We start from the raw sequence: 12,440 nt of genomic DNA, 5'->3' as shown, positions 1-12,440 counted from the left end.
CTCTGATTGGTTCTCGTGAAATTAATCAAGATTAAAATTTAACCAGCTTTTGTGCAGCTAGGCCTACAACTTTAATATACATACTAAGATGCTACATTTATTAATAATAATCTCTCCAGATGATGGACAACACAAGAAGAGGGCACGTTTTTTAAATAGAGGTCTACAAGAATTTAACTCATTTGCTTTCTCCTTAGACATCAGTGTATTTTTTACTTTCCTTGCCCTACTACCATAGGTAAGGAAAATATTGCTTTCCAAAAAAAATTGAGGTACCCCAATTTCTATAAGTTTCCAAGTTTTCTATACGTTTCAAGGTCCCCTGAGTCCAAAAACATGATTTCTGGGTATTGGTCTGTGTGTGTGTATGTGTGTGTGTATGTCTGTGAACACGATAACTCCATTCCTAATTAACCGATTGACTTGAAATTTTAAACTTAAGGTCCTTATACCATGAGGACCCGACAATAAGAAATTCAATAAAATTCAATTCAAGATGGCGGAAAAAATGGCGGATAATTACTAAAAAACCATGTTTTTCACGTTTTTCTCGAAAATGGCTCTAACGATTTTCTTCAAATTTATACCATGGATAGCTATTTATAAGCCCTATCAACTGGCATTAGTCTCATTTCAGAGAAAATTTCAGGAGCTCCGTAATATTCTTGAGAAAAATGGCGGATAATGACTAAAAAACCATATTTTTCACGGTTTTCTCGAAAACGGCTCCAACAATTTCCTTCAAATTTATACCATGGATAGCTATTTATAAGCCCTATCAACTGGCATTAGTCTCATTTCAGGGAAAATTTCAGGAGCTCCGTAATATTCTTGAGAAAAATGGCGGATAATGACTTAAAAGCCATGTTATTCTTGGTTTTCTCGAAAACGGCTTTAACGATTTTCTTCAAATTTATACCATGGATAGCTATTTATAAGCCCTATCAACTGACATGAGTCTCATTCCTGAGAAAATTGCAGGAGCTCCGTATTATTCTTGAGAAAAATGACAGTTACTAAAAAAACATGTTTTTCACGACTTTCTCAAAAACGGCTCTAACGATTCTTTTTAAATCCATACCCTGTATAGTTATTCATTAGCTCCATGAACTGACATGAGTCTTTTTCGTGGGGTACTAATGGGGGGTCCACCCAATCCTTGAGAAATGTAACCTCCTTCTCGTGCATGAGGTAGGTAGGTACACGGTTTTTACTTGTTCTTCTTCCATATACCGTGGGTAGGTAGAGCAGTTTATAAAAAGAACACAGTCATAGTCAATATATTTCATCTGTAGAACAGCTGTTTTGACGAATTTCGAAAAAAATTATTGAATTTCACAATTTACATAAAGGAAAAAGTACTCTGAAAACAATTATTGTATATACAGATATACAATAGTCTGATCGTAGTTGCAAATATATTGCCGTCAATCGTCATTATGTTATTCCCCTAAATTATTCTCGTTTGATAATGAGGCTTATAGTTTAATGAGCAAGGAAAGTTGTGTGAGTGTACCACACCAGATTTTTACTGACTATTAATTGAATAGGCTATCATGCTCAAGGTAGGTTTTAGTTTATACGACCGTGGCTGACGACCGAGGAAGAATACCATTGATTCTTATCGTTTAAGCATTGTTAAAATTTTCATTCTGATAATGCGTTCTAATAACACTACCATAATAACCAAGAGTTCGTCGATCGTCGGATGTGGTCGCATAATCGAAAACGAACCTGAAGTCACAATTTCTAGGATACTGATTAAATTAAAGGACCATTAAACCTATAGATTTGAAAAAAAAGGTTTGATGGTCCATTCGATTTAATAAGTGTCCTAGAAACCGGGCCTTAGGCATGTATTAGCATAGACGCACAGAATAATAGAATAGAGATACGCCATCAAAAACAAGTACAAATAAATATTGTATCAAATAGTCATAAAACTAGCGTAAGGTCAATCATTTAATTCATTCTATGCAACTTTGAAGGGGCTAGTGACAAGATGCGAATTTGGGGAACAAGAGGATAAGTTATTGAAAGCTATGATTGCATTGGGGTTAAGGTCGAAAGAAATGCAACAACGTGTGTTGCGAGACAACGCCTCGTTGGAAAAAATAATTGATTATTGTCGCAGTGTTGAAATAGGTGAAAAACATGAGAAGTCAATAAATGAAGAAAAGTCTCGAAAGGAAGTGCACCCAGTTTCCAAGTATGATAAAAGGATAACAAACTCATATCAGAAGATTGTATGCGGCTATTGCGGAATGCAGCATGTAGAAGGTAGGAGCTGCCCAGCGTCTGGTAAAAGCTGTAATAAATGTGGTAAGATGAATCATTTTAGCAAAATGTGCCTGAATAAAGCTAGGAGAAATGATTTCAGAGTGAGTGAGCAAAGGCTACCTCAACCATTACATAATGTTGTGGAAAATCCAACAGCAATAGAAGAAGCTCACGAGTTTATTGATTCAGTATATCTAGTTAACACTGTCAATGAAAAGGCTTGGTTCAAAACATTATTAATTGAACATAAACCAGTAAACTTCAAATTAGATACAGGAGCAGAAGTGAATATATTGCCATATGAAATTGTGAAAGACAGTGTGTTATTGAGTAGGTTGAAAAAGAGTAGTGTTCGATTAGAAGCATACGGAGGATTTAAAATTTCACCTCTGGGTCAGTTCACTGCTCAAGTGGAATCAGAAAAAAGATTTGATTTGATAAACTTTGTTGTGGTCAAAGAGAGTACAGTACCGATTCTAGGCCTTGAAGCTTGTATTCAGTTGAATCTGGTGAAACGAATTGATGAAGTTCAGAAGCAAAGTAGAAACAACAATGTGAAGGATGAAACGTATTCTGATGTGTTTACTGGCCTTGGTTGTTTCCCCGACAAGTGCAAAATTCGATTAAAAAAGGACGCAATGCCAAATGCCAGTTCAGCGAGACGTATACCAATGAAGATTCAAGACAAATTTAAAGAAAAAGTTGATTTGAGCATGGCGGATATGGTTCATTGTGTTACTGAGAATGGCGAAGTTGAATTTTCAGAGAAACGCTTGAATAAATTTGTAACAGAAACACAGAATGATGATGTTCTTCGGAAAATTATAGATTATTGTGAAAATGGCTGGCTTAATAACATAGTTGATGGAGGAGAACTAAGGCATTTTTTCAAAATAAGAAATGAAATACAATTTAGCAAGGGTTTATTGTATTATAATTCAAGAATTATTATACCCAAGAATTTGAGAGATTTTATCTTGAATAGGCTCCATGAAACGCACTTAGGAGAAACAAAAATGAACAGCATTGCCTCAAAATATTATTATTGGCCAGGAATAAGAGCAAACATAAAAATCTGGCTGAATCTTGCACGCATTGCCAAAAATATAGAAGGTCCAATGTAAGAAGTCCAATGCTTTCTCATGAAATACCCGATTTTCCATTTTTAAAAATTAGAGTGGATATAGCTGAAGTAAAAGGAATAGCTTATCTCATAGTTGTGGATTATTATTCAAGGTGGCTTGAAATAACAAAAATGAACAGTAAGACAAGTTCGGCTGTTAAATCTATTTTATCCCAGTTATTTGGCAGGTTTGGAATTCCGCAGATTATAATAGCTGATAATAATCCGTTTGGCTCCCAAGAAATGATACAGTTCGCAAAGGAGTGGGATTTTAAAATTATTACAATAAGTCCTCGTTATTCTCAGTCTAACGGCTTAGCTGAAAAGGGGGTGAACATAGCAAAGACTATGATAAGAAAGTGTGCTGAAAGCAAAACCGATTTAAACTTGAGTTTGCTTAACTATCGGAATAGTTGTGTTGCGGGTCTCAATTATTCTCCTGCTCAGTTAATGTTTGGTCGAATGATAAGAACAAAGTTCCCTAATCCTCAAGATAGTTTAAAACTTCATCAACTTCCTCGAGAAGAAATAGCAGTGCAAATGAAGAACCATAAATTTCAACAGAAAGAAACATACGATAAGCAGTCACGGAAACATGTTTCTTATTTCAAAGAAAATCAGCCCATTTATTCCAAGATTGGAGAACAAAATTATGGGAGCCTGGAGTAGTTATTAATGAAGCTGATGCCCCACGGTCCTATGTGGTGAAGTCCAATAGTGGAAGAATATTAAGAAGAAATGAGAGGTTTTAAGAAGACGATGAAATCAAAGGAAAGGTTGAAAAAGGAAATGTTTGAGGTAGCAAAGGGGAAGATGTTTGTATATCATGTGATGTTACTTAATCACATGATAACTGTTTGATAATATAATAAGTTGTTTACTGAGTTTAGTTTGTTATCTACGTGAATAAAGATGGTTGCTTCAAATGGCTAAGAATTGTTTCCCCTTCTCGTGCATGAGGTAGGTAGGTACACGGTTTTTACTTGTTCTTCTTCCATATACCGTGGGTAGGTAGAGCAGTTTATAAAAAGAACACAGTCATAGTCAATATATTTCATCTGTAGAACAGCTGTTTTGACGAATTTCGAAAAAAATTATTGAATTTCACAATTTACATAAAGGAAAAAGTACTCTGAAAACAATTGTATATACACATATACAATAGTCTGATCGTAGTTGCAAATATATTGCCGTCAATCGTCATTATGTTATTCCCCTAAATTATTCTCGTTTGATAATAAGGCTTATAGTTTAATGAGCAAGGAAAGTTGTGTGAGTGTACCACACCAGATTTTTACTGACTATTAATTGAATAGGCTATCATGCTCAAGGTAGGTTTTAGTTTATACGACCGTGGCTGACGACCGAGGAAGAATACCATTGATTCTTATCGTTTAAGCATTGTTAAAATTTTCATTCTGATAATGCGTTCTAATAACACTACCATAATAACCAAGAGTTCGTCGATCGTCGGATGTGGTCGCATAATCGAAAACGAACCTGAAGTCACAATTTCTAGGATACTGATTAAATTAAAGGACCATTAAACCTATAGATTTGAAAAAAAAGGTTTGATGGTCCATTCGATTTAATAAGTGTCCTAGAAACCGGGCCTTAGGCATGTATTAGCATAGACGCACAGAATAATAGAATAGAGATACGCCATCAAAAACAAGTACAAATAAATATTGTATCAAATAGTCATAAAACTAGCGTATAGTCAAATGATAAGTTTTTAAGTCTGTGTATAATAAGTTGAGACTTGGCCCTCCAACCGAAGAAATTACAGGGTTGCCAAATCGTGTAAAATTGCAACTTTCTCAAATTTCCAATTCAACGTCAGAATTTGATGAAGAATATCATCCCTGATATCCTAGTAGTGCTAAAAAAGTTTCAGGGTTGAAGGATTAAAAGAAAATTTAACTTTTATGATGATATTGGAAACATTGCGAAGATTTGTTTTTCTTTTGAATATCACTTCTCTAAGAATCATATAGCGTCGTAATAATTGTATACCAAATTAACGGGGAGAATGTCTCCTTTCTATTGGTGTCTGGTTCGTTTTTATCCGACATATAGTATTTTTTGATTAATGATTATGTTCACCAATGTCGAGACATTTCGAGCAGAAAACATGAAATTTTCGACATGCTAGAAACGTTTTTGTTTCGAAAGATACGGGTGGTGAAAGCGAAAAAGTTTCTCAGAAATAATTGAAATTATTTTTGTCAACTGTCAAACGTACTCGGAAGAACGTATTTTGGTCTCCAAGAAATTTTAAAGTTAGGAGAGTGGCTGCATGGTATGCATTGTGTACCAAATTGTATGCTAAAGGCTGGCAATTACAATATATTTGACTAAATTATTTCAAACGCAAGCAGCTGATTGCCTCTAGAAAGGCTGTAATGAAACACTTCTTCGATTATTCGAGGCGAGGTTGTCATTTTTACTATTTTTAATCATGTGGCTTGCAGTTGCTGAATTTTTCAATCCTTCTGTATTTTGTTTGTGTTGATCCCAGCAATTGATAGCATATCGTGGCACACCATTCAGCCGCAATCCTTGACTTTGAAACTCCTGAGAGGCCAAAATACGTTCTTCCGAGTACGTTAGACATTTGGAAAAATAATTTCAATTATTTCTGAGAAACTTTCACGCTTTCACCACCTACTTAACTTTTGAAACAAAAAATTTCATGTTTTCTGCTCGAAATGTCTTGACATTTATGATCATATTAATTAATTAAAAAATAACTATAGGTCGGATAAAAATTATCCAGACACCAATAGAAAGGAGACATTCTCCCCGTTAATTTGATATAAAATTATTACCATTACGACGCCTATGGATTCTGAGAGACGTGATATTCAAAAGAGAAACACATCTTCGCAATGTTTCCAATTTTATCATAAAAGTTAAATTTTTTTTAATCCTTCAACCCTGATACTTTTTTAGAACTACTTGGATATCGGGAATGATATTCTACATCCAATTCTGACGTTGAATTGGAAATTTGAGAAAGTTGCAATTTTACATGATTTGGCAACCCTGTGGTTGGAGGGTCAAGTCTCAACTTATTTTACACAGACTATAGCAATTATTTTTTTTGTGGGGTGGGGGAGGTGGTTGGAGAGGAAGACTCACAGTCCATGACAGTGGCACAGGAGCAGGTCTCAGTGAGGCCGTAGCCCTGGATGACGGTGTCGCACAGACAGATCTTGATGAGCTCGTGGGTGTCGGGCGACAGAGGCGCTCCACCCGTCAGAATCAGCCTCAGCCGGCCGCCCATCAGCTGTTTCGTCTTTGAGAAGATCACCCTGTTCAAAGCAACAACTCGTTAACAACTGCAGTCAGACCTAATCAAACCTGTCAATGAGTTGAGTAGTAGTTATAGTGAGATCCACGTTATAATGGCAGTGGAGATAGGAGAACAGCGCTGCCGATTCTCTGCCTTCAAACTGCCCTCTATAGAGGATAGCTGATACCGGTATATCTTATGTATATCAACTGTTCATTCTCCTTTAAAATAATCAATTATATTCTATTCGTCAAGGGAGAATATTTTTCTGTGATTAGATATAATAGATGATTATGTATGACTAGCTGATTTGACGTTGTCTATAACTGTTATTATGTTGAATGATAATAAAATTAATGTTCAATATTCTGAATGATTGATTGAATAAATAATAAGCTAATTGAGATAAAATATTTTGTTATTATATAAACTAATTTCTACATTGTTAAAAACGATCTGGCAACGATGTGCGGAGCTACAAAAGGATAGCACTATCTGCTTTGTCGAATGATAAGACACGGATAGCAATACCAATGTTAATAGAATACAGCCATTATAACGTGGATAACGAGTCGTTTGCACAATGTAAATTTAAATTGAATTGGACCAACTAGTGGTTCAAATGTAACACATTATAATAAATGCAAGTAAACTGTATAAGGATCCTTATGATCACATTGGTAAACGTATGTGCACGCTTGGTCATGAATGACAAAGCTCGCAGATGAGAAACAAAATCTGGGAAAAGCCATACGAACACTCACACTAAACGCGTCCACTTGCTGGTGCACGCAGCTGCAGGCGAGTCACAACGTATTTCCATGTTCAGATAAACGTAGTGTAGTTGATCAAAAACGTGTTGTGTGGGTTCACTTCAAAGTAAACCTGGGGAGGTTCTTGTTCATCAAGTATAAAACATTCGGAAAATATTTGAAGGCATATTTAGGGGTTCATAGAATTGACTAACTCGGAACTCGCTGACTCCATGTTAAACTGCCATATGAATCAATACTACACCGATCAGAGCAGTTTTGATTCATACGGCAGTTTAACAATGAGTCAGCGAGTTCCGAGTTTAGCCCAGTCAACGGAGTGTTATAGAGGGAAAAATTTGGAAGACAATTTTTGACCCCGCAGTTCTGTTTAGGGTAGTGGGGAGGTAAACATATCAAAAGTCCCCACCCCTACCCACTGTGCTAAGGGATTGGGGGTGGTTCAAAGGTACCATTTTTTGGTTTCTCGCATATAACTCGAAAACTATGCATTTTACAGACATGACTATCCTATAAGGAATTAAAGCTTACATAATTTCCTACAATATTGATCTCACAACTTTTTCTATATCTCTTTCACTTTTCGAAATATCCGCTCTAAAAGATGTGAAATTTTTGAAAAAAACACATTTTCCTTCAATTTTTTGCTATTTTTGCCCTTGTGCTAAACGGATGAGGGTAGTTAAAAAGTTGAATTTTTCAATGTTTTGCTTACACGCTCATATCTTGAGAAAAATGCGTTCAACTGACATGACTAACTATTCAGAAATGAAGCTTGATAAATTTCCTACAATATTTTTTCTGTGGTGATTTGTGATATCTCCAACAGTTTTCGAGATATACGCTCTTAAAAGTGTAAAATTGTTAAAATAACAGCTTTTAATCCTATTTTTTGATGTTTCAGGGCCTACAACTCCTTAACAATGCATCGTAAAAATGAATGCTCACCGTAGATTTGTAGAGCTTTGTTTTCTCTTCAATTTGATGTATTATATCACTACTTAATGTTTTCCTACTATTGTTATAGCAGATTCAATGCGGGGGGTGAAATTCAACTTTTTAACTACCCCTTTAGCACAAGGGGTAGGGATGGGGACTTTTGATATGTTCACAAACTGGTCCCAACAAAGCTGCAAAGTCAAAAATTGTGTTCAAAACATTCTCTCCAAATTCCTTTTCAATTGGTATATTTTTGCATAACTGAAGATATCACACTCAACACTGAAGCTGCTGCAACAGTCGTGGGGATGTGCATAAACTTGTGAAATTATACATCGAATTGAAGAGAATTTGATGCTCTATAACCTCATGATCAGCATGGATTTTTCCCATCGATATTCAAAAAGTTATAAGAGCAAAAATAGCAAAAAATTGAAAGAAAATGTGTTTTTCAAAAATGTCACATCTTTTAGAGCGGATATTTCGAAAAGTGGAAGAGATATAGAAAAAGATGTGAGATCAATATTGTAGGAAATTATGTAAGCTTCAATTCCTTATAGGACATGTCTGTAAAATGCATAGTTTTCGAGTTATATGCGAGAAACCAAAAAATTGTACCTTTGAACCACCCCACCCCCTTAGCACAGAGGGTAGGGGTTGGGACTTTTGATATGTTTACTTCCTCACTACCCTAAACAGAACTGCGGGGTCAAAAATTGTCTACCAAACTTTTCCCTCTATACCCTTTTTTGAGCATTCATTGCCTGGACTAGTTAGCCAATTCTATCAACCCATATTTAGTGGGCTTATCTCTGTATTCGTTGCAGGAGTTACAGAAGTGATTATATATCTTATTGACTGTTATTTTGTACTTACTACTTTCATGTTACTACAGAAAATTTGACGTCTAAAGATTTTTCTATTCTATTCTAACATTATTCATAAGCTTAGAGTTTCCCACACAGGAAGAGATACTATTAGTACAAGATTTTCGTCGGGAAACATACCTGTCGACAAAAGGTGTGGAAAATCCTCTCTTCAGCCACTTTTTCTTGTAATTGAAAGCAAACTCAAATAGTGCTTTCTGGAAAGGTGAGCCTTTTGAAACCTTGTCGTATACTCCTTTGTAGATCCTATCTAAAATTAGCTGAAAATAAAATAAAAGATTGAATAATCATTACTCTATAACTAATGAATATTTTCGAATCAGGTATGGTGAAAATGTTTAATAGATTCATTGTTGAAGAATTTTATAATAAATTACACTAGCTTACAATAGTTTGTTGAAGATTATATAAATCTATTCTATATTAATGAAAACTTATTAATAACTAATTAATGTATAAATTAAATTAACATTATTTCTATATTACAATGAGAACTATGAAAATGAATTCAAAACTTGCTAAATTTGATGTTATAGAACAACAATAAAAAATATATGTTATTTTCTTTTGATACTGTGATATCTATACGTGATATATTCAAGTATATAAATATATATGTAATAATAGATTTTCAAATAAAAAAATATTAAATTCAAATAAATGAATACCGGCTTGTGAATAGTTCTCTAGAGGAACTTCAAAAAATGATGAAACCAATCACAAGAAATAATCTCTAAGTGACTTTGAGTAAGAATTTGATCAAATAAATTTTGTTTTTCCCTTCTATTCGTTTAAAATGTATAATCAAGCAAATATATCTCCAAATAATATCTCCTTTTCTTCAAACTCCTGTCAACAATCTAGGTATTTTATTGTTAATTTGACATGTTAATCATCTACATGTTGATAAACATTTGGTAAACTTCATGATTCTTCAATATGCAGCAGTACGAGAACTTGTTCAGGAAAAAGAGAGACGAGTAACATTATAGTTTTTTCAACTAAAATTTGCCAAACTGATGAATTTAATAATTTAGAATGATTAAATTATTGAATTATTCAAAAATACTACTTACAGGAACGGCAGTGAGGCAGGTAGGGTGCAAGACAGAAGCATCACCCTTTGTGCCGCGCTTGATTTTGCTCGACGAATCAATCATTGTTAGAGGAGTTGAATATCCAATCGAAACGCCACACAGCAAGCACACCGATTCTGTAAAAGTAATCAGCATGACAATCTATAACATTAACAAACTCATGTAATTCAAATTTCTTCATCAATTTGTAAATCATACATTATTGAACAAAAAAATCATCAATGAAACTGTAGAATAAGTAGAAATCGGGTGAAATTCAATGAGACACAAATAAGGGAATAGAAAGTATAAATCTCGAGCATTTCAATCGGTTTAGTGCTGCAAAGACTTATCTTATGGAATGAAATTAGCATTGAAAGTACCAAATAGAGATTTATGAATAATAATTTTAAATATTGGTAAACAACACCTAACTCATTACTATTGTCAAATCAATTTTTTCAGAAACTTTAAAAATATTCTATCTTTCAATTGTAAAAATATGTTGAATGTTAATCAAAACTCAAACTTTTGATGATTTTTCAATACGTCTGTGATGAACAAAAATAGAAAGAAGTGTTCAGAAATACGAAAAAAATTAGAAGATTAATCGTTATTGAATATTCATTAGAGCTTCTGTTTGTTAAAGCCTAGTTTATACGATGCCAATTGGCGAGACAATTGTCATAAGGCTAACTGACTGGCATGAAATTATTGTCTTCGTATAAACACTTCAGGCCAATTGTCTTGCCAACTGTCCCGAAATTCAACTATCTCCGGGAGTAGACTGAGGACAACAGGCTGGGCCCAGCGAGCCCCCCCCCCCATCACTCGGAATCTCAATTGTCGCGTCATTTGACGACATATGGATGGTGTAGGCCAGTGCGCTGTCTTGTTTTTGGCCAGTTCAGTCAAAAAAATTCATTGTGTGAGACGTATTCTAGGTTAGGTTAGACGTCTTTTAAAGTTCCAACGAAAATGACACCTAAATGGAGGGACGAAATGAATATTAAATTTCTTGAGCTTTATAAGATGTATATGGGATCAGAGCAGAAACGAATTGTATAAAGATAAGAATGCGCGCAAACTGCACTCGCTGCAATAGCCAACGGTGCTGCTGAAGTGAAAACTAAAATGAAATCGTTTATGGTACTTTTAATATTGAAATGACCAAATGACACAACAGACGACGCGGACGAGCATCCGGCCATGTTTTCGCCTTACAATTTTCGACTCTCGTGGCAATAGTTTGCCCCGTAGAAACATCTTCTCGCTCAGCTGGACTGGCCTTCGACAATTGGTAATGACAATTGTCCTCGGACGATTGTCTCGCAAATTGGCCTCGTATAAACTAGGCTTTAGAGCTCTATTTCTATTCATAAGTTGACTGGCATAAAACTAACTTATTCATCATCATTTTTAATCAATAAAAACAATTCAAAAGCTGACAAACAGTATTTGTCATATATATGTTTTGTTTTCCAAGTTATCTATAAACTTGGAATTCATCTTTAGGGCTTCAACCATCAAAGTTAAAACGGAACTGTCGTTTCAAACAAGGAATGTAACAGATTGTTATAATGCAAACATATTATCTTCAAGTAAATCTAGACTTGAATAAAACGTGTATGTTTCATATGGGACTTTCTTTATTAGATTTTTATTATATTGTAGTTCGGTCTTTATACTTTATTATAAATTATTCATATTTTACAATTAATGGAAAACAAACTTTTCCATTGAAGCGCAGCTAGGCGTATACACTTTTTATGAAGCGGAATAAATTTAAACGAGATATCGGTCAAATAGTTTAGTTTGTTACCTGCTAATAACTCGAATACGTGAGCCAGTGGAAGGAATCCAAGAAAAACGTCTTCGTTGTCCTCTCCTATTTGGACACTGTCTGAGAAGGAGCCCATTGTAGCAGTCATATTCTGGTGGGTGAGAATCACCCCCTTTGGCACTCCGGTCGAGCCGCTTGTGTACATTATTATAGCCGTATCGTTCTTGGTCGGCGAACTGTTTTCGCCTGCAATTCAAGTTACAGCAAAATTATAACACTAT

The 12,440-nt window shown here is 34.8% G+C and overlaps 1 protein-coding gene across 4 annotated transcripts in view; it reads right to left on the bottom strand.

The window, feature by feature from the left end:
• LOC111053803 (long-chain-fatty-acid--CoA ligase 4) overlaps positions 1–12,440 on the bottom strand; it is a 51,502-nt gene that overhangs the window by 5,710 nt on the left and 33,352 nt on the right. For all 4 annotated transcript variants that reach the window (XM_039424052.1, XM_039424050.1, XM_039424049.1 and 1 more), the window contains 4 exons: positions 12,199–12,405; positions 10,377–10,513; positions 9,421–9,560; positions 6,548–6,720 (listed from right to left, as the gene is read on the bottom strand). In XM_039424052.1, the coding sequence (XP_039279986.1) occupies positions 6,548–6,720; positions 9,421–9,560; positions 10,377–10,513; positions 12,199–12,405 (657 nt within the window). The remainder of the gene's footprint in view (positions 1–6,547; positions 6,721–9,420; positions 9,561–10,376; positions 10,514–12,198; positions 12,406–12,440) is intronic.

The sequence above is a fragment of the Nilaparvata lugens genome, chromosome 3 (genome assembly GCF_014356525.2).
Source record: "Nilaparvata lugens isolate BPH chromosome 3, ASM1435652v1, whole genome shotgun sequence".
Taxonomy (NCBI): Eukaryota; Metazoa; Arthropoda; class Insecta; order Hemiptera; family Delphacidae; genus Nilaparvata; species Nilaparvata lugens.
This window is presented reverse-complemented; position numbering and strand designations above follow the sequence as displayed.